Source organism: Cordyceps fumosorosea, assembly GCF_001636725.1.
Source record: "Cordyceps fumosorosea ARSEF 2679 chromosome Unknown scaffold_7, whole genome shotgun sequence".
NCBI classification, from domain to species: Eukaryota; Fungi; Ascomycota; class Sordariomycetes; order Hypocreales; family Cordycipitaceae; genus Cordyceps; species Cordyceps fumosorosea.
In genome coordinates this window covers 598,366-619,512 of record NW_017387307.1, presented here as the reverse complement: position 1 = coordinate 619,512, position 21,147 = coordinate 598,366, and the positions used below count along the sequence as shown (strand labels likewise).

Sequence of the window (21,147 nt, the reverse complement as noted above, 5' to 3'; positions counted from 1 at the left end):
TGTGGTGAGCAGATGCAGTGGCGAGCCACCAAACGAGCCCCCAAGACCCTCTAGAACGCCTCAAAAACCCACTGTAGGCAACCCCCAGGTTTTTTTAGCGGCATGCCACCTACTACCTATGTACATCCATATGTATGTACATACCTATGTAATGTAGGTACATACGTACATATGCACGTACCTATGTAGGTATTCTCGCTGCAGGGCTCCAGTGGCTTGGGGTGGATTACAGTGGATGCTACTGGACCCTTTGCCTTCGACTTGCCTTACTCAGTGCCAACATTCATCAACATTCCTGTCAGCCGCCGATGCAACACAAGCTGCCCGGACAGCCCGAGTAAACAATAACAAACTGCCTCACCGTTATTATAGATGAATGAGATTGGGGTTTCATTTCCCTCGTAGGTTTGCGTACTGGGAAAATGTGTCGTTGACATTTTTCTCGGCAGTTGCAAGAAAGGTAAGTAGGGATTTAGTAGACGCCTAACCTCTGCACTGCAATTGCCTTTTCATCTGGCTCGACGGTTGAACACCCCCTCCAAACTACCCTACCCAGAGTCAGAGTCAAAGTGCAACGAGCTTGATTGCTCAGTGGCGCACCATTGCTGCGCTGGCGCACACACCAGGAACCGGGGAAAGAAGCCCTTGCATGCACTGCTGTCCTATCAATCCCGCAGCTGGGTGCAGCAAGGCCCCAGGCGCTGTCGCACCTGGCACACTCAAGTGACCAACTGACCAGTGACGGTGAGGCCAGCTGGTCACCGCAGGCCCATGTGCAGACCCGACTGGTATCTGGCAAACAATAATGGGGAAATAATATCGCACATCTCATGCACGTAGGGAAGAGTTGTCTAACTGCTCCGTACCAGATGCCCAGACTTTGCCTTGGCTTTCGTTTCTTGGCTTTTCTGGCTGATTCATACACGGCCTTGGCTTACTCGCAATCGGTCTTCACCGCCGCCACTGTTACTGTTTGGAGCGGCGACGAAAGTCCCTAATAAAGTACCCAAGGTGCAGAGAGGGCACCTACCACTATCGGGATAGCCAAATACTTGGGCCGTCACACCATTATTCGGTTTTCAAGGAGATACCAGTCGAAAACCAAGCGCATTCATTTACCAATTTATTTGGTATTTTCCTGGCATAATTTCATCCGAACAGGAAGCACCATCTGGATTACGTAGCGGCTTCCCCAGAATGGCTTGGCACCTGTATTTAGTTGAGTACCTAGGCTTGAATTTCTGCAAGTCATCACCGGCCCACCTTGGTTCTGTTTTGCTGCGCCATGACCGATGTGGGCGGAGAACAGGCTCTTGATCAGTGGCTGTAATTATTGGTCTTCTTTGCAATTCACATCATCTCAAAGACCCTAAAAGTTTTCCAAAGCACGCTCCCTCGCCCCTGCTACTCTTATGCTTCCGGGCTGTCTTGTTTCCTCTACTTCTCTTCATCTTCCCAACGTGACTTTTGTTTGCCCTCTGCCTGCACATCACCATTCCTTGCGTCCAACCACATACAAATTGCATATAAAGAGACCTCCGCTTCACTGCCTGCCTACTGAATTTTACACTGTGAACATTACCCGCCCGGCACCCGCGGCCGACGGCCGGGTTCGGCCCCACCTTACCCAATCTCCACTTCGCCCACCGTTTCCGACTCGTGGCCCGCTTCAACTCTTTCCAGATCGCAAACTGCCATCATCGCAAGTCGCTCGATTCGATCCCCTCAAGCTCCCTTTCCATCCCGCGCTGACCAAGCCAGCGCTCTAGAACCGAGCCGCCCCCGCGCCTGAAGCGATGGGCTCCCGGGGTCGGCACGAGCTGCTCGCCCGAGGGTTCGCCATCGAGCTGCTGGTTGTGGGGACAGGCTGTCTATTTGGCCGGCTATGACACTGAGCATTAGAGCGTGACTAGATGCATGAGCGACATCAGTCTTCTCTCGAGATTCTAATTATTCATTTTGTGTCTTTGATTGTCTCCTAAAATCTAGCAAGCTCGGAACTGATGCGAATGGACCCCCGTTTCTGTGACAGCTGCCGGGCGGCAGCCAACAAACACTCAGCCAACCCAAGCGAGCCCGAATGACAGTTGGACAGAATATAGTGACGGCATAGCCATCCCTTTTTGATTTCCAGCTTTCTTGTTGCAACTAAGGCCAGGAGCCTCCAGTGTGACGCCCCTGGCGTTCGCTCAGTAGTAGACGATTTGCGGTTTGCGCAAGACGGTAGACAAGTGGTGATTCTCACCATCGGCATTGCCATACTTTTCTAGCGCAGGACTCTTGACCAAGTACCTGTTTCTTGACTCTTCCTCTGTCGAATCCTCACATGCAATTTCGGAATTCGTCCATTGCCTGTACGTCGACCCGTGATGCGGCCAGTCGGGCACGAGAAGTGCCTTGGACGAGAGGAAGAGCCTCGTGAGGTCCGTCGCCAGGCGTACCACGTTGTCCAGGTTCGCCTTTAACTGACCGCGGCACTTTTGCTGCTCTTTTGACAAAACCATGGAGAGGAGGGTGTCCGCGAACTCATGCACGACCTGTGCCAGGACCTCTTCATTGGGTTGGACAGCGGCGAGATGGTGCGCCTGTGAGAGCCACTTTGCACACTTGGCTCTGCTCTCGGTATCTTCCCTATTTTCTATTACGACTCGTGTTAGAGCCAATGATTCATGTACCGAATGAATCGGTGTAACGAGATATACAGGGGTTGGAGCGTACCTATCAGCGTCCGTCTAACCCTTTGGACTTCTTGGACGATGCCTCCCTTCCATGGACTGCCACGGCCAAGAAAGAAATCCGTGTAGACAAAATTCCACATGAATGACTTGAGAAATGTCCTTTTCATATTTTCGTATGTTTTCTGGGATATGCCTTCTGAAGATGTTATGGGCAGTCGAGTTCTCAAAACTGCTAGCACCTTTGTCGGCTTGGGGAAGAGGTACGCTGAGAGTTCGATGGCAATGCTGTTGATGTTGAAATCCAACAGGACCCATTGCCTTTCGATAATATCATCTGTAACCTTGCCAACATCTTCTAGTCGACGCGCTGTCATCTTTTCCGTTTCTTTTCTGTGGTTTCGCTTAATTTCGGCAACCTGCCTTTCGACAGCTGCAACTCGTTGCTCGACCGTCTTGCTCTTGCGAGAGTTGGAGCGAGATGGACTGCCAGGCTTGACCTCACTGCCAATTTTGACAACAACCGTTCGCCTCTTAGGCTTCCCGTCCATGTCAGGCTCGGGGTTTTGTGGTGTGGCGACAGCCGACAAGAAGTTCGAGTCTTGATCCTCTGTCTTGACGCGCTGCGTTGGCGACTGGCCGCGCTGCGTCAACGAGTCTTGATGCTCATTGTCGATCGGACTTCCGGGGTGCTTGTCTGCCTTTATTCCTATGCCCGGCTCGGGGATAGATGGTGCAGCGACGGTCAATGGGGGCGCCTGCGACGCTTGGCTCTCGGTTCTGATGCGCTTCGCCGGTTTGGCACGCTTCGTTGACGGGTCTTGATACTCATCGTCGTCGATTAGGGCTCTTGTGCGCTTCTCTGACTCATTAGAGGAGTCCTTGTATGGAGATGTGTCTCTCGCGGTTGCACGCGAGGAGAGTCGGCGATGCATGGTTTTGCAGCAAGGTAGCACAATTCTAATAGTCAAGTTTGTGCTTTTAGACATAAACGGAGCTGCAGGTATGGTAGAGGGAAGAGAGACGGCTACGTGTAAGAAAAGAAAAGGGCGCATGCAGTTCTGCGCTCCGCGTTTGCAGAGGCTACAGCTGGCCCGTGGGCTGTACAGCCATCACTATGGGCTTCACATGTGAGCTTGATAAGTGAGGGCCAACTGAACAAAATCTGGATTTATAGTTTGACTTAGCTACTCGCTTAGTTACTGAATTGTTATCGGCGCTGCAGTTTTACTCTCACCTGACCTTCTCTTGTCATCTTCTCTTGCCACCTCCTCTTGTCACTTTCTCCAGTCACCTTCTCCAGTCACCTTCTCCAGTCACCTTCTCTTCCCACCTCTTCTCTCGCACCTCATCTTATCGCATCCTCTCCTAACATCTTTTCGTCTCTTTTGGCATGCTCGCCTTCTCTTCTGCTCCCCCCTTCACTCTTCCTCCTTCGACTCTCCGCTTTCCCCTTGCCGTCTAATTAGATTTTGCCCCCATCTATCAACAGCGCTACGTCCTTATTCAGACACTATATGACAAAGCACCGAAATCATGGTCAATACACTGGTTGTTGGCATCGACTTTGGAACGACGTGAGTAACACGGCGACCCAAATGAGAAGGTGCTGGACTAACCCGGGTTTCAACAACAGCTTCAGCGGCGCAGCCTAGGCCATCAGTAGCAAGCCCAATGAAATCAGGATCATGACCTTATGGGACTCCAAGTATCACAGCTGTTCAGACCGCGGAAAATGCCCGACGCAGCTGGGAATTCTCGCGGGCGATCGGCAGCAGAGCGAGTGGGGATACAATATCCCGTTTGATCGGAAACACGTTATGCGGTGGTTCAAGTTGATGCTGCTCAACCCGGAAGATCTTCCCAGGGACGCCGCCGAGTCCAAGTACATGAAGGAGGCTGCGTCATGCCTGGAAAAGCGAGGCAAGTCTGCGGAAGACGCCGTCGCTGACTTTCTACGCCTGCTATGGCAGCATTGCCTGAACGCAATGTATCGCGACCGTGGCCGCGAGGAGATTGACCAGTACAAGACCACTATTGTCATTACTGTGCCTGCTATCTGGCCCAACTACGCCCAGGCCAAGATGACAAGGGCTGCTGAGCGTGCTGGTATGCTCAGTGAAAGAGGCCGAGGCATGGCGAGGGGAAAGCCGGACTTGCGCTTCGTGTCGGAGCCGGAGGCTGCTGCTTTGGCAGTCTTGGCCGACTTTCATCCCAAGCCTAATATCAAGGTGTGTCTTTGCTCTGTCCATACTAAGAAAAGAAGGCAATCTAACATGATCGTCACAAAAGGATGACACGATTGTTGTCTGCGACGCCGGTGGAGGAACCACCGTGAGTTTTGCGGGTTGCACCCATCCACGTCGGCACTGACAATGTTGCAGGACCTTATCAGTTACCAAGTGAGCAAGCCGATCAAGTTTGAGCTTCGAGAGACTGTTTCGGGCGAAGGTTGGTTGGTTGCTACCGCAATTAGGCATATCAAGAGCACACTAACGCGGCCACGTAGGAGAACTGGTGAGTGGTGTAATGGTTGATGACGAGTTTGAAGAGTTCATCAGTTCCACAATCGGGCACACGGCGTGGAACAAGCTGGATGTCGGCGACATAGCCAAGTTTATGAAAGAAGACTGGGAGCTCTGCGTCAAGGAACAATTTACCGGTGCCGAAAGCAAGTTCTGGATCGAGGTGCCCGATGGCTACCTGGTTTCCAGTACCAACAAGAAGAGAAAACGGACGACGACAACTGTTCCCATCACAAGGTAAGCATCTTACCTGCCTTTCAAGCTTTCCGAGACTCACGCGTCTCTATAGAAAGGATCTCCTACCCGTGTTTGACGGCGTGGTTGACAAGATCTGCGCACTCGTGCAGCGCCAAGTGGATGGCATCAAGAAGAAGGACTTACCTGATCCGAAGGTAGTGAATTGTTCGACAGGACCTCATTTTTGACTCAGAAGAATTAATTGTTTAAACTAGTTCATTATTCTTGTCGGGGGATTTGGGTGCTGCCGATATCTGTTCAACAGACTGGACGCAGCCCATCCTGACTGCACAGTCTTGAACCCGCCCGTGCGCGACTCGTAAGTAACGCTCGAAGTTTCTGTTCTCTGCCATTTTAGTTGTCTATTGTACCTTCTTCATCGCGACTAATACAACCCCTTGTGATACAGGTGGACCGCAGTATGTCGCGGCGCCGTCCGGTGCGGGCTGAATCGTCTGGGAACCAAGCGGAGCCACGAAGTTACCGTCGAGGAGCGCATCTCTCGCGTAGGCTACGGATTTCACTTTCGCATTCCGTTCAACGAAAAATATCATGACCCTCGCGACAAGATCTACGAAGAATTCGAGGAGCAGTACATGGCCGACAGCCAGATGGACTGGTTCTTGAAGCCGGTATGATTACATACAACCTGACACCACTAGCATAAGAGCTAACAAGTGAGAATCAGGGACAAGTGCTTCCAAGCAAATCAGCATCGAACCATAGGTACTACGAACTGCTCTCGGCTGACAACCCAGCCAGCCTCGAGGAGGACCTATTCTACTGCTGCTCCGACGAGCTGCCCATGCGTCGGACAGACGACGTCAAGCAGCTTTGCACCATCAAATGGGAGAACTCTGTCGATCTACGCGGTTTGGAGAAGCTACACAACAGCAAGGGCGAGACCTTCTATAAAGTTCACTACACGATTCGGGTCACCATCGAGGGACCAAACCTGCACATTGACGTGCTCCGCGGTTCCCAGAAAATGGCCGAGAGGAATGTTTTTATCGACTACAAGTGATTTTCGCTTTTGCAGCTGGGCAGATGGCCATTTTTACATTATTTTTTTGCTACTTGATCTACTCTCATGACCACTTGGCGAGCCGATGATTTGATGACTACCTGCGGAAGGGTTTTACGACAGTTACGAATGGGACTTTGGAACAGGATGGTTTGCTTAAGCTTTACAAATATAGGAGAGTTTTCAAGAAATTACCGAGCTATATTCTCATTATTTCTTCAATAAACAACATTGCTTCCACTGTTCAGAGTAGTTTAGGTCCTATCAAGTGGTTGCACGTAGTTACACATGGCTGAGGTGAAGCTCAGAGTTTCATCACGGCTTCTCCTCCGCGAAAGAAGTTAAATTCACGTGTATGGGTCATTTAGTACTTCAGAGCTACACTAGACCAGGCTAGAACATTTTCTCTTATTTCATTTCCATTTATTATTACTGCTGGTGCAAGCTGTCAAGTTTTCCTCATTCATTTAACCGCCGCCCCACATTTATTTCTAGAATCGACATCTCTATTAAACTACATTTGTCTATTGAACCACCTCCCACATCTTGTTTCTCAACCAACGCTTCTCACACAACAACCAATATACCCTCCATTGGCCATGGTGCCGCCCGAAGATGCACCCGGCGCGACGCCACCTCACAAGCGGCGGCGAATGCGCGACGGACAATCACCAAACGGGCGTCGCCCGCCCGACGCGTCGTCAAGACGAGGGGCACCATCAGATCGCCGAGGCAGCGACGACTACTACTCCAAGCCAAGACACGACGACGACTCCTCTTCGCGATCGCCGAACGGACGTAGACGACGCCGCGCCGCCTCAGCATCCAGCAGCTCCGGCGCCAGCACCCGCTCCGAGTCACCGCCACCAGCCCGACGACGTTCCGCGCCGCGCCGACGCTCCTCCGACTCTCCACGCTCCCATTCGCGCTCGCGCTCGCCGGCATCCACCTCGTCCGCGCGCACGCGCACTGAATCCCCGTCTCCCAAGCCGACCATGGCCCCGCACCAACCTACACCGCCGCCGCACGACGACGAAGCCGCCGCGCCGCCGCCGCCGCCGAGGAGACCCAACTACAAGCCGCGGCTGGCCCTGCACGGCCACACCAAGCCCGTGTCGCAGGCACGCATCTCGCCCGACGGGCGGTTCATCGCCTCGGCCTCGGCAGACGCCACCGTCAAGGTGTGGGACGCCGCTACGGGAGCGCACCTGGACACGCTGGTCGGCCACATGGCGGGCGTCAGCTGCGTCGCCTGGGCGCCGGACAGCAACACCCTGGCGAGCGGCTCCGACGACAAGGCGATCCGGCTGTGGGACCGCGTCACGGGGCGGCCCAAGTCGACGGCGCGCAAGTCGCTGGGAGGCGGCGGCGGCGGCGGTGGCGGTGGCGCGGACATGCCGCCGCTGCGAGGGCATCACAACTACGTGCACTGCCTGGCGTTCTCACCAAAGGGCAACATTATCGCGAGCGGCTCCTACGACGAGGCCGTCTTCCTGTGGGATGTGCGCGCGGGGCGGCTGATGCGCAGCCTGCCGGCGCACAGCGACCCGGTGAGCGGCATTGATTTCTCGCCCGACGGGACGCTGGTGGCCAGCTGTTCCACGGACGGGTTGATGTGAGTTGTCCCCTTGTACTCCTCCTCTCTCTCCCTTGCGGGAAGAACTACCGAGAACTAACCTTTGACCTTCCTCCCAGCCGCATATGGGACTCGGGCACCGGCCAGTGCCTGCGGACGCTCGTGCACGAGGACAACCCGGCCGTCGCCAACGTGTGCTTCTCGCCCAACGGCCGCTTCGTGCTCGCCTTCAACCTGGACAACTGCCTGCGGCTGTGGGACTACGCGGCCGGCCGCGTCAAGAAGACGTACCAGGGCCACGCCAACGAGCGCTTCGCCGTGGGCGGGTGCTTCGGCGCGGTGGGCGGCGCGCCGTTCGTCGCGTCGGCGAGCGAGGACGGCGGTGTCGTGCTCTGGGACGTGGTAGACAAGCGCGTGCTGCAGCGCGTGAGGGGACACCGCGAGGGCGTCTGCTTCTGGGTTGACGTGCACGGCGAGACCATGGTCAGCGCGGGGCAGGACCACACCGTGAGGATCTACCGTCACGTCGATGAGGAGGAGGAGGGGGAGGGTGAACCGGCCGGTGAGGTGGAGGCCGCGGCGCTGGTCAACGGCGTCGCCAACGGAACGGGAGGACTGCCGGCGAACGGGGCCGACTTTACCGAGAATCTGCCCATTAGGCAAGAGTACACCGAGATGGAGCCTTGACAACGTTATGAATTCCATCACCCTTGCCGTGCTGTTTTACTCGTTTCTTTTCACTGGGTGTACATTGCGAGGCGCTTGACTTGTTGGTTTTGGGTTTATACGTCGCTGCGTCAGCATTAGTTATTTTATCGGCATGGTAGCCGTGATGAAAAGCACGTCGAAAGATGAAGCGGCGTTGATTGCTTATGCACCCGGAGTCTTGGCTGAATTTCGAGATTTTTTTCATTTTCCTCTGCGCAAGTGACTTGAAACTTGATGACGGTGAAACTAGAGCAGTGAAATATGCGATGGGATGGCTAACAAGCGTAGGGTGATGCAGTGCTCAGGGAGGCGAAGCACAGGGGGGGCGGAAATGCTCGGGAATGGGCGGCAAGTAGGATTTGTCCTATGCTTATGCGTATGCGGCATATTCTGGTGGTCACGTACGAAACGGTCATGCTTATCGCTTCTTGCGGGAGGCCTGTCTGCGGATGCGCATCGGATGAGCCACGGCAGAGGGTACAAAACGGGACTATTCAAGGCAATTCCTTCTGCCCAAGCTATGTTGGATGTCCTCGTGAGGCTCGTCACTCCGCTTCACACAAGATGCTTTGGCCGTGGGCAACCTCTCGGGAGTGATGATGCCAGTAATCCGTGTCAAACCACTTTGCTCCTTTCCGGGAACACGCCTGTCGCATCCTCGTGCGCCTTGAATGCTCTCAGTATGAGCGGCTGAGATTCAGGCTGTGGGAAACCAAAGAGATTCTGGTTGGCCAGTTCTGCCTTGCGTTGCGTCATTTGACCCTGGGACAGCTCGGGCTGAAGGCGACAAAGCGTGTCCAGTACGACATCTCCCAAGAGGTCTAACCGACGATGAATCTTTTCTGAAGCGGAGTGAGTTATTGCTTCCACAAGAAGCACAGTCAACCGACCACTTGGTGAATGAGCCCGTCAACCGCCAGGAGACTAAATGAATCAACCTGCAGGTCAAAGAAGCCAACAAAGCAGCCAATCAACCAGCTGGTAGAGTAAGTTGGTAACATGGTGTACTGTAACTTTAAAACTCAAAGAATCTAACAGAATTACACGCAAGCTGTATCCCCCGAGCTGTGTGGCCGGGCTGGTGACCCTGGACAATGAAGTCAAGCCATACCTGTACAATCCCCCAATAATATCTAGTTGACCAGATTCACTTGTAACTTTCTCGAAGCATCTTTACTTATTGAACCTTGTCCTCTTTCCGTTAGCTTTCTGTGTGGGCTTTCAAGTGAATTTGGTGTATTCGTATATGGTGTGTGTGAGTAGGTTGGCTCGGGATTGAAGGTATCACTGTCCCGCCCAATGGTTTCCCGCTAGCATTTGCACTACGTATATACGGCGGTAGAATCACGACAAAAGGAAGTCGTGATTTCATACACTTTGTGCCACTCATTGGGAGTTGCTGTTACTCACCGGGTTATCTGGTTCTGGTACAGTCACTGACCATTCTTATATATAAAGGGCACATGCCCAATCTCTACGACCCGAGTGGGCAAGACTCCTTTTTTACTACCATAAAACAAGCAAACAAGATCTTGAAGCTATCAACTCCATATCTCTCTGCCTCTCCATTACTCAGAGCACAGCGTGGTTCGTATTCTGAGTCCGTGAATCTTGTGGCAAGAAGTGACCTACTAACCATGCATCTGGAACTGCCACTAGCACACTACAAGATGTGCAAATATACACTTCTAGTTTGCAACCAATGCACAGAGCAAGAGAATGAGCAGCGAGACCGAGACTTCGTCGAGAAGTGCGAGGATGCGATTCACGATCCGACCGAGGAGAACAAGACACTGTATGAGGCCGACTGCGGGGCTCATGACTTGCCGGACCTGACTGATGGTTCCTCTGTGACGAGTGGCTCATCAGCTGAATACGAAGTGGAAGATTTCGGGATTGACACCCTGGTTGTTGAAGCTGAGGATGCTGCAGAGGTGAATACTGTAGTCGAGTCTCTTGGACCTGAGTGATGTTGTTGACGTTTGCCTGCGCGCCGGCCGGACTGGGTCCGTCTACTGAGACTCTTCTCCAGATCTCCAGATCCCCAGTATTACCCTAAAGCTAGGTTACTTTTCAGCCATTTCAGGCAATTTCAGTACGTCTTTGTTGCGTTGTGCCTTGCACATTGAAGACCGTCAATGTGGTCGACGACCCTCCCGATATCGTCTCCTTTTGCTTAAAGAAGACCGATACGTGCGTCAACTCTCTCGTGGCACATAAAACGGAAAGTATTCGTGATCCGTTCATCCACCTCAAGCCTGTACTTAGGCATTCCACGCCAGGGCCATATGTTCATTCGTCGTATGTAGGCTCGGTGTCGTAGGTTGTGTAACCTGGCGAAACGCGGTCCAGGTACGTACCATATCAAGTTGATTCAAATTAGTATTAGTAATGCTTCTTTTGATCCGCCAACGAGGTGAATGTGCCTTTCTTTTCTTTACTTTACATCTCCCTCCCCCAGGATCGCCAAACCCCACCTTCGTCTTCCAACCAGCCTGCATCAAGCAAGCTTCATCACGCAAGCTTCATCATGGCGTCCGCAAGTAGTGACAGAGTCCCAAAGCGAATCCTCATTGATGTTTCGCCATTTAGTGACTACCGAGACGAAGCTTTTGATGACCCAGACAAAGTGATTGATATTGCTTTATCTCTTTTGAAGCGAAAAGGCCTGATTCCGGCTGAAACCCAAAACAACCAGTCAGACGTGAAGCTGGTTATAAAGTTGATCTCTCGCTACGACACCAAGGTTATATTCGACCTGTTTCACGACACCTTCGATGCCGCGCGCGCCCATCTATACGGCCAAGACCCTCCCGTTTGCATCGTCTCGATGCGTCACGGGAAGAGGGAGAAGGCATACCCCGCTAACCGTTCCCAAGAGCTCAAGGTCGACTTCGAGATTAGGTTCCTCCATAATCGCTACGGAACTGGGTGTAAGCCTCCCTTCAGCGAGGACTCACGCCAAGGCTCTGTGTGGTCGATCCCTTCAAGGATTTCCGCGATTATGCCGAGTACCACGCTCAGATACAAGACATGATAAAACTGAATCTCTGAGTCGCACCAAACGGTATCCTACTCAACCTTGTGACAGAACAGACGCTGGGGCGAGGGGCAGCGTCTCGTGGAAGAGATGCACTGCGCTGCCCTCCTCAAGTACCACAAGTCTTGCCAAGCTATCATATTAAAGTTCAATAAATGCCTGTTACCCGTTTGCTAGCACGCCCAGGTCCTCCTATGTGTCACGGAGAATGCTTTCATTGAGAAATAAATCGAGAAGTATAGTTCTGGCTTTGGCCTCTTTACCCTTTTCTGTCTGGGAATGCTTGGTTTTATGCAAACGCATCCGTCTCCAGACTGAGTAGTAGCAATTTATTTCAACTAACACGCTACAAGTAATGTACAGTCTGTCGGCATCTTGGTTTGGGTGGTGGAGGCGAGTCAGGCCGGGAATTGTGGTTCCCAGAATAGAAATCGATGTCTCGGGGAATGCCTAGCTTGGCAGGTAGTTCCGCCTGGTAGGGCAAAACGTGTCGCGGTAATTCTAAGTAAGTCTGGGCATGAAGAATTTGTTGCGCCTCCGACTCGGGATTGATTGACGTATTATTGCGAGGGAATTGCGGCATGGGGCGGTTATAATATTAGCGGCGGCGACATTGACCACGTAATACAGAGGGGGAGGGAGCCACGACAGCAAGGACGAGAAAACTCCCTCGGGAAGAGAAGGAGGTGGCAAGTTGGCAGAAAGGGAGAAAGGGCCAGGATGGCACCATTGGTTTTACTGGCTGATATATAGGTACCTCCCTATGTATGTCTGTATGTACAGTAGAAGCTCGGGCACGATAACTGGTCACAGGGGTGACTGGGTGTAGGGGTTCTGGTTGGAGGGGTCCTGGGAGCTGAGTGGTCCAAGCCAAGCTATGCAGATGGAGGACGGGGAAAAGGGAGAGGGCAAGGGATCCTGGGATACGAGGTGATTATATGAAGGAGCAGTCGCTAATATGAGAGGCAATATGTGCATTTCGTGTATAGAGGACGAAATTGCAGAGATGAGTGTGAAGTTTTTAACCAACCAACATCTGTCAAATAAATATGTACGAAGCCAACAGGTGCACATTTACCTGGGCCAAGGAGCAAGACTGCGCGTGCTAATCGGCACTACAGGTAAGGCTCGGTCCAGCAGTTCAGTGTGGTATCAGTGTGTCAGTATTCGAGCGAGCCCTGCGAGGATCACGGCCAAATTCAGTGTATTGAAGCGCTGTGACAAAGCGCTGTACTTGCAATTTTGCATGCACTCCACTTCGGTGCGTTTGCCTTTTGCTTTGCCAGTCGTTGGTTGGTTGGTTGGTTATTAGCGCTGCGTTGCCTCACTGGGTGGTGTGGTGTGCTCGCTGATGCAGGGCGCTGCGGGTGGCATTCTTTGTGTGCAGCCCTCCAGCTTGCAGCCTGCAGCCTGCAGCCTGCAGCCTGCAGACGGCCAGGCCAAGCCAGCAGACCGAGGGCTGTGTGGGGGACCCATTGTCCCAAAACCCGCCAAGCGAACCAGCGAGCCTGATTTGTGCAAGAAGAATGCAGCCTGCTTATTAGCGAGATTTGTGACTTTTGATCTCGACCAAAATAAGCACCAGTAGCAAGCTGTCGGAGGTAGCATTTCTGGTACCTGAATAACGCCACAACGCCACGCGCCGCGCCGCCACCAGAGTAACGTGCAGCGGTTCTAAACCAATGTGGGAATAGAGGCACACAGCTCTGTTGACCGGGGCGGCCGCCAGCAACAACGCCCGCCCCCTATCCCTCCACCAGCCTCTCCTCTCCTCTGTTTGTCTCTCTTGTCTCGCTCTCTCTCTGCTGCACCAGAGGCACGAATAAACTAACCAACTAATTCTGTTCTTGTCAAAATTTTAGCTTGCCAATTGTCGACGGGTCTCACCGGCCCGCCCACTCGTTGTCTCGACTAATTTGCACCGGGTGGATCATGATTTCTGCACCTGTTCCAAAAGTGGGCGATCCCAGACAATCCTGGCCTTGCCCTGGCAGCTGGCAGCCCAGCTTGGGAATCTGATGCAATATGGAATGTCCAATGTCGACAGACAGACAGACAGCCCAGCCTGCCGCCTGGATGGATGGATGGATGCGACCCATTCGCCCACCTACTCGCCGGTTCGCCTCGTTGACTGATTTCTTCTAGTTCGTCGCCGCCTTCTCTCACCTCCTCTTCCTTTTCCTTTCTCTTCTTTTCTTCTCTCCTCTCCCACCACACACCCCTTTCAATTCTTCCAACCACAGTCACTCTTTAAATACATTGCTGCTTCTCTTCTACCGCCATAGCTCCAGATCTCAGTCACCCTTTCTATTCCCACCAACCACATACAACACCAAGATGCGCTTCACCATTGCCGCCGTCCTGGCCTTTGCCAGCTCCGCCATTGCCGTTGGCGTCGATGCCACCGATGGCTTTGACCGTATCAACACCCCCAACAAGGACGAGCAGCTCCCTGCCGGCAAGCCTTACGTCGTCAAGTGGGAGAACCCGGCTCCTTACACCGAGGGCCCCGTCTACATCCAGCTCCTCGGCGGCAAGGACCCCAACACCCTGTCCGTCAAGACTGAGAAGATTGCCAGTACGTCCTCCTCCTCCTCCCTCCCTCGCTGCTCAATCGCAACCCGCTAACCGTCTTCCCCAGCCGTCGACAACAAGGACCAGCAGTACACCTGGAACGTCGACGCCTCTCTCGGCGACGACGCCACCTACGGCCTCCGCTTCGTCTGGGAGAAGGACGACAACATCGTTCAGTACTCCAAGCCCTTCCAGATCAAGAAGGCCGACGGCGCCGGCAGCTCCTCCGGCACCGTCACCGTGACCTCGTCCCAGGGCGTCAAGACCGTCACCCTCTCCTCCGCCACCACCACCACCACCGACACACCTTCCTCCTCCGCCTCCTCCACCACCACCGTCGTCGTCACCAGCACCACCACCAGCAAGCCCTTCAGCAGCTCGACGGCCAGCGCCAACACCACCGTCGCCCGCAACACCACCACCTCGGTCACCCTGAGCAAGACCACCGGTCTTGCCACCCAGACCGCGTCCCAGACGACCGCTGCCACCACCAAGCCCTCCAGCGCCGCTGCCCACGCCGCTGGCTCCATCGCCGCCGTTGGTGGCATCATCGCCGCCCTTCTGGCCTTGTAAACGGGGACTGTCTTATCACGGCTTGGAAATGGTGTCTTTTGGGTTCTCATCTAGCTTTTTTTTTTTTCATCATCTTGCATCGGTATATACAAGACACGAGTTTCTCTTGCTTTTTCAAGCTCCAGCTCTTCTCGCTACATGGGACCGTCTCTGACTTGGCCTTGCACATATGGCAGCTAATTACTCGTTTGGGTTGGAAAATACATAACGTCGAGGGAAAGGGAAACAGAGCACCACAGTTGGGTACGGCTTGCAGTCGAGAGGCCCCTCTCGACGCCAAGCTGGGTGCTCCTGAATGCCGTGCCGTCTCACCACGAGACGAGATTTCATGTTCTGATTAATGCACGCCACAACTTATAATGCACTTGTACTTTTCTCTACTCTCCGATTCTCGAATTCGTGACCGTCTCTACGCGTTGATGCCTTCAACGGCCAACAGCGATCCATGCGCATTGCTCCCCGCGTTTGTTTGACTTACCGCGGCCCAGTCGCGAGTGAGACAAGCCTGCAGATGTAACCTGTCAGCCTGCCAGCCTGTCGCGCCGGGAGCTGTGAGACAATGTTTTACCAAGTTCGGAATCCTTTTTACGCGTTTCCGAGTGACACGAGACGACTAGCTAAGCAGTTAGTTGGCGCCGACCTACCCTTTTTTTCGTCGGGACGGCAAAGCCGTTACTTCCCCTCAACTGCTCGAGAAGGGGAATTCGATCACCAAGATGGGGTAACTTCGTTTCATCTGTCAGCTTTTTTTTTTTGCATCACAACAGAAACAAAAGAGGTGCCCGACTATGGGAAACTAGGTCCCTGCGCACTGGTTCTGGGCAAACAATGGCTGGTTGTTTACCCTTCGCCTGGAATGCGGCGGCATTCCAGGTCGCTGGAATTGACGCCGTGTCAGCTTTCAGGGCCTCCATCAAGCTCGCATCCTCCGAAACGCGAGAGACCGTTTCGAGCAAGCAGTGTGCGACATGATGGTTAGTGGGCTTCCATTACTGAGGACTGCCCAGCAAAGGACCAGGCATATCCATGTCACAGCGGCGTCTATCACTCAAGCCAAGGAACAGTGAAACAAGATGATGGACTTTTCTAAAAGACAGGGCTAAACTATTAACTATCATGACTCTCATTACAGGACACCGTCGGCCCCCGCTCATCGCCCGCCGACCTGGCCCTTTGGCAGTGGCGGGATCCAGCACACGGCTAGGTTGATCGCGACGTGCAGCACGCCGATGATCCAGAGCGCCGTCGCGTACCCCTTGCCGCCGTCCACGAACCGGAAGATGACGGCGAACACCACGCCGCCGAGGTTGCCGCCCGCGCCCGTGACACCCGACACGATGCCGTTGGCCGCGGGATGCACGTGCGGCACGAGCGCAAAGTTGGCGCCGTTGCCGGCCTCAAGGAACACGGCCATGACCGTGATCAGCGCGACCAGCGCGCCGGCGGACGACCCGTGTGTGGCGGACGGGTCCACGCGCCCGACGACGACGAGCAGCGCGCCGGAGAGCACGCCGCAGACGGTGATCCACGCCTTCTTCCACCAGAGGCTGCCGCCGCTGCGCCTGTACAGCAGGTCGGCGACGACGCCGCCGAGCGGGCGCGTGACGACGTTGAGGAAGCCGAAGATGGCGGCGCGGTTGCTGGCGGCCGTCTGCGAGAGGTGCGGGAAGTTGTGCTTGTAGTAGGCGGAGAGGACCGAGTTGATGGCCAGCTCGCCGCCAAAGGAGCAGGCGTAGGTGGCGACGTGGAAGGCCGTCTGCGGGGAGAGGACGACGCCGAGAGAGTCGCGCAGCCGCGGCTTGACGATGACCTCGCCCTGTGCAATGTCCATGGCCTGCTGGTGCGAGAGGCCGCCCGCGGCAGCACCCAGGCTTGCCGGTACCTTTGAGGCCTTTTCCTCGTCGGACAGGTAGGCGTCCGCGGGCGTGGCCAGCCCCGACTTGGGACTGCCCACCTCTGTGCTGCTGCCGCTGCCACCGTCCAGGCTCGTGCGGAGGCTGCGCAGGTTCTCCTGTATGCGCTCCTCACGCTCCCCCCACGCGCCGACCGGCGAGTCCGGGCACAGCAGCATCATGCCCAGGCCGCACGCCACCAGGCATACCAGCGGCACCACGAAGGTGACGCGCCACGCCTCGGACGGGCTCATCCCCTGGCGCGCGACCAGCGAGTCGAACACGGCCGGCATGATGAAGTAGGTGATGCCGCCGCCGGCGTTGCCCCAGCCGCCGGCGAGCGCGTTGGCGGCGCCGACGACGCCGCGGTCGAAGAAGCCGGTGCACCAGACCTGGCAGGGCACGAAGGTGGCGCCGAGCATGCCGAGGAAGAAGCGCGCGGCGTAGAGGCCCGAGGCGGAGCGCACGAGCGGCGCGAGGCCGACGGGCAGGCAGCCGAGCAGCAGCAGGCCGAAGAAGACGCGGCGGGCGCCGAACTGGTCGCACAGCGGGCCGGTGGCGAAGCGGAGGAGGAGGGTGGCGATGAGGGAGATGATGTTGGAGTTGGCGACCTGCGCGTCGGTGAGGTGCAGGTCCTTTTTGATGGTGACGGTGAGGAGTGGCGGGAAGGTGTACCTGGGGAGGAGGACGGTGTTAGAGGGGAAGGACAACACTCTTTCCACATTGACGGGATGATGGTGAGGAGCGGGAGAGAAGGACGTACCAGGCCCAGAAGGCGAGCATGAAACCCATCCAGGAAAAGAAAAAGACTCGCCCGTACACGTTGACGGGGTTGAGGACGGGGATGCTGCGTGCCTTTTTGCTCACGGGGCACACCTCCGGCGCCGCCCAGAGGGCAGAGAAGCGAAAGCGAGGCATGGTAGGAACAAAGTGTGTATGATTTCGTTACACTTTTGATGACTTGATTTTCATAAACATGAGGAGCACAAGATGTCGTGTGCCAGAGTCGGTCGTCTTGTATTATACTCGTCCGGGCTCAGCAGCAGACTTGATAACCAGTGAGTGATTCATCGCGGCACACCCGAACGGTCCCGGGGGCTGTAGCCAAGCATCAACGGTGTGCGGTTGTGAGAGAGAGCCGCATGGGGTAGAGTCTCAGCCTGGCAGAGGCTAATCTATCGGCTGGCGGGAGATTGGGCGTTATCTCGTCTGGGCTGTTGGTGCGTCCCGGTCCGGGGTGTGGCCGATGGGCTGTTATCAGAGCCTCAAACGGACCTCTACAGTGCACATGTGTTGCAGCTTTTTGGAAACCACTTATCCTTATCACTTGGGCATGCTGACCAGTCGAGATGTATTCTACATGAGGTTGTTGGTCTGTAGTTTCTAACTGTTCCACTCCATGACTTCGAGGCCAGTTGTTTTCAACGGCGACGCTGAAGGTTCCTGGACAAAGCTCCAAGCACATAATAGCAATACAACCAACTAGGCAATTACATCCCTTCACATGACAGCCGCTTCCTTATCAAGTGAAAGGGCGCGTCCTGCGCTGTCGCCCCCAGACCCGAGTCTCGGCCAGGACGCCGCCCCCTTCTTTGCATCTCCGGCGACGAGGGCCTGGCAGCTGAGCCTCCGTCACTCCCAGATTGTCCCAGACCAAATACGCCGCATCTCATTGGACCGACCCCAGGTTGAGATAACCCTTGGACAAGTGTTTGATAGCAAGCGGCGGCTTATCAACCTTTGGGGGGCTCCACCAGACTCGGCGGCAAACGCCACTAGGGGTTGATAAGGCCCTGCCCTCGATGTGTATAAAGGAAAAACCGAGCCGATCGCGTTGATTTTCGTTTTCTATCTCTGAGAGTTCATCTCCGCGGAGCGTCTTCTTTCTCTGACCAGGCTTTCTTTGCATGACGGCCTTGGCTGACTTGGGTTGTGACTGGTTACCAGGTCGAGTGCTTGATAACGGAAACTGCGGCGCTGCGACATACGACTGAGTTTGGCAATCGACGAAATGACGCGTATTCGAAATTTCACCCCTTGCGCCCTTGGACGGTTCGGTTCGACGATTTGGCTTATCACGCGGGGGGGGGGAGGGTTGGAAATCCGAGTTGAGCCGCAGCGCAGAGCTATCGAAAAAGCCTGCAGATAATACACTCCAAGCAAATCACCGGTCGGCAATTGGAACTTGGAGCTTTTGATTCCTGGCAGAATTTTCATAATCTTGCGAATCTGGCGACGTGACTACTTTTTTTCTTTTCTTTGGTAATTGCTGCTGTCCGATTCGGCGACCCCAAGCGGCGGTTGGTCGGGGGATCCGGCAGTGGGCTAGCATCACTACTGCCGCCGCATGGTAGATCCAGTGGGTACGTAGGGCCAAACGCAGCGACAGTCCGTCGGAGGGTATTTCACGGCAGAATTAAAGATCACGATTAAATTGTATATAGTCGAACCTACAACTCCCCCCCTTTTTTGTTATTCCATCCGCCTTTGTCACCAGCCCTGTACAAGGCCCAGCTATGTACGGAGTACTACTGTACATGCGGATGAGAGGCACGGTATGCTAGGCCGAAAACGGTAGGAGGGGCAGCCTGTCCCTGGAGACATCAAGCAGCTCAATTTTTTTTATTGCGCAACTTGGCGATAACTACCCCTCCATCCGCAAGGAGGAAGCACAACTTGTCCGTTTTTTGGCGCCCTCATTTGCGGTGTCTCCTCAGTAGACGCACGTGTCGTCCGACGCTCCGAAACGCCACCCCGTCTACCTTGTGGAACTATCCACGATTGCTACTACGCGAAGCGACCAGGATGGCTTCTCAGACAACCCCCAAGACCTGCAAGGTCATCACCGCCGAGACCATCTCCAAGGGCTACCTACAAGAGGTCAAGGACACGCTCGCCAAGGTACTAGGTGATAGCAGCCGCAAGCCTACGCTCGCAGCGTTCCTCGCCAACAATGACCCCGCGGCCGTCATGTACGCGCAATGGTCCAAGAAGACGTGCGAAGAAAAGTGAGTCACCATAGCGGTGGTGGTGGTGGCGGCACCGCCGATTCAGTGTCAAGTACTCGAACATTGACCAAGTCTCTTCCTTACAGTGGCTTCGACTTTGACCTGCGCACCGTCGACAAGGATCTCCTCGAGGAGGAAATCATGAAGGCCAACGACGACGACGCCGTCGACGGCACCATCGTCTACTATCCCATCTTCCACGGGAACCCAACCCACGACGGGTACGTGCGGGAGACGGTCGCGCTCGGCAAGGACGTCGAGGGCTTGCGGCACCAGCACCTGCAAAACATGTACCACAACGTGCGCTTCCTCGACGCGCCCGCCAACACCAAGAAGTCGATCCTGCCGTGCACGCCGCTCGCCGTCGTCAAGATCCTCGAGTACCTGCAAATCTACAACCCCATCCTCGCGACCGGCAACCGCCTCTTCGGAAAGACCATCACCGTCATCAACCGCTCCGAGGTCAACGGGCGGCCGCTGGCGGCGCTGCTGGCCAACGACGGCGCCACCGTCTACTCGGTCGACGTGACGGGCGTGCAGCTCTTCACGCGCGGCAGCGGCATCAAGAGCCCGCGCCACCGCGTTGAGGACAAGGACGGCTGGGGTCTCGCCGAGTGCCTGCCGCTCAGCGACGTGGTCATCGGCGGCGTCCCGGTCGAGTCCTTCAAGGTGCCGACGGAGCTGATCCGCGACGGCGCCGTCTGCATCAACTTTTCGTCGTACAAGAACTTTGACGGCCCGGCCATCAAGGAGAAGGCGTCCATCTACGTGCCTTCGGTCGGCAAGGTGACGATTGCCATTCTGCTGCGCAACCTGGTTGTAAGTTGACCTTTGAGATTTGCGCCGTGTACGATGTAGCTAACGTTTCTTGTCTCTGCAGCGTCTTATTGCCAACCGTCCGCCCAAGGGTTCCGACGAGGGCTTGGTGCAGGCGAGACATGATGCTTTCAAGGACGACTGAACTGATGACTGGAGATGCGCGATGAGTAAACTTGCGCAGAAAGGAAATGAAAAAAGGGGGGGGATATGAATGCATACATTAGACACTGTTAGACAGGGCCGCAAGCTTACTGTGGCCCGTACATTTCATTTTGATACCTATTGCGAAACGGCAAAAAAAAAAAGTAAAACATGGCTGCTCAAATTCTGCTAGAATTGGATAAATACGCGAAATCAAATTATCCTCATTGGGAATTGCAGATTTTCCGCGTCCTTCTTTGGTCCTGGTGCATGGGGGTTCGTGTTCCGCAACATGGGATGGCGATGTGGCGTCTGAGTCTGAAACGTGGTGAAGATGTGGCAAGCGAGTGGCGCA

The 21,147-nt window shown here is 54.9% G+C and overlaps 7 protein-coding genes across 7 annotated transcripts; 5 read left to right on the top strand and 2 right to left on the bottom strand.

Moving 5' to 3' along the window:
- Positions 1-2,189: 2,189 nt before the first annotated feature.
- ISF_03723 (hypothetical protein) lies at positions 2,190-3,610 on the bottom strand (the record flags this gene model as incomplete). The annotated part of the gene is made up of 2 exons (XM_018847329.1): positions 2,190-2,638; positions 2,719-3,610. 2 exons carry the CDS (start codon positions 3,608-3,610, stop codon positions 2,190-2,192), a joined length of 1,341 nt encoding a protein of 446 aa, XP_018705536.1.
- A 753-nt stretch (positions 3,611-4,363) lies between these two features.
- ISF_03722 (Heat shock protein Hsp70) lies at positions 4,364-6,461 on the top strand (the record flags this gene model as incomplete). Its single annotated transcript, XM_018847328.1, has 8 exons — positions 4,364-4,906; positions 4,968-5,009; positions 5,060-5,126; positions 5,185-5,437; positions 5,490-5,592; positions 5,653-5,756; positions 5,847-6,069; positions 6,126-6,461. 8 exons carry the CDS (start codon positions 4,364-4,366, stop codon positions 6,459-6,461), a joined length of 1,671 nt encoding a protein of 556 aa, XP_018705535.1.
- Positions 6,462-7,060: 599 nt separating this feature from the next.
- On the top strand, positions 7,061-8,724 carry ISF_03721 (WD repeat-containing protein; the record flags this gene model as incomplete). The annotated part of the gene is made up of 2 exons (XM_018847327.1): positions 7,061-8,076; positions 8,157-8,724. The coding sequence occupies 2 exons, from the start codon at positions 7,061-7,063 to the stop codon at positions 8,722-8,724; spliced, it is 1,584 nt and encodes a 527-aa protein (XP_018705534.1).
- A 2,551-nt stretch (positions 8,725-11,275) lies between these two features.
- On the top strand, positions 11,276-11,782 carry ISF_03720 (hypothetical protein; the record flags this gene model as incomplete). The annotated part of the gene is made up of 1 exon (XM_018847326.1): positions 11,276-11,782. One exon carries the CDS (start codon positions 11,276-11,278, stop codon positions 11,780-11,782), a length of 507 nt encoding a protein of 168 aa, XP_018705533.1.
- Positions 11,783-14,122: 2,340 nt separating this feature from the next.
- ISF_03719 (Cell wall beta-glucan synthesis) lies at positions 14,123-14,932 on the top strand (the record flags this gene model as incomplete). The annotated part of the gene is made up of 2 exons (XM_018847325.1): positions 14,123-14,363; positions 14,427-14,932. 2 exons carry the CDS (start codon positions 14,123-14,125, stop codon positions 14,930-14,932), a joined length of 747 nt encoding a protein of 248 aa, XP_018705532.1.
- A 1,150-nt stretch (positions 14,933-16,082) lies between these two features.
- On the bottom strand, positions 16,083-17,742 carry ISF_03718 (high affinity nitrate transporter NrtB; the record flags this gene model as incomplete). The annotated part of the gene is made up of 2 exons (XM_018847324.1): positions 16,083-17,499; positions 17,588-17,742. 2 exons carry the CDS (start codon positions 17,740-17,742, stop codon positions 16,083-16,085), a joined length of 1,572 nt encoding a protein of 523 aa, XP_018705531.1.
- A 1,887-nt stretch (positions 17,743-19,629) lies between these two features.
- On the top strand, positions 19,630-20,793 carry ISF_03717 (methylenetetrahydrofolate dehydrogenase; the record flags this gene model as incomplete). The annotated part of the gene is made up of 3 exons (XM_018847323.1): positions 19,630-19,832; positions 19,919-20,651; positions 20,713-20,793. 3 exons carry the CDS (start codon positions 19,630-19,632, stop codon positions 20,791-20,793), a joined length of 1,017 nt encoding a protein of 338 aa, XP_018705530.1.
- Positions 20,794-21,147: the final 354 nt, after the last annotated feature.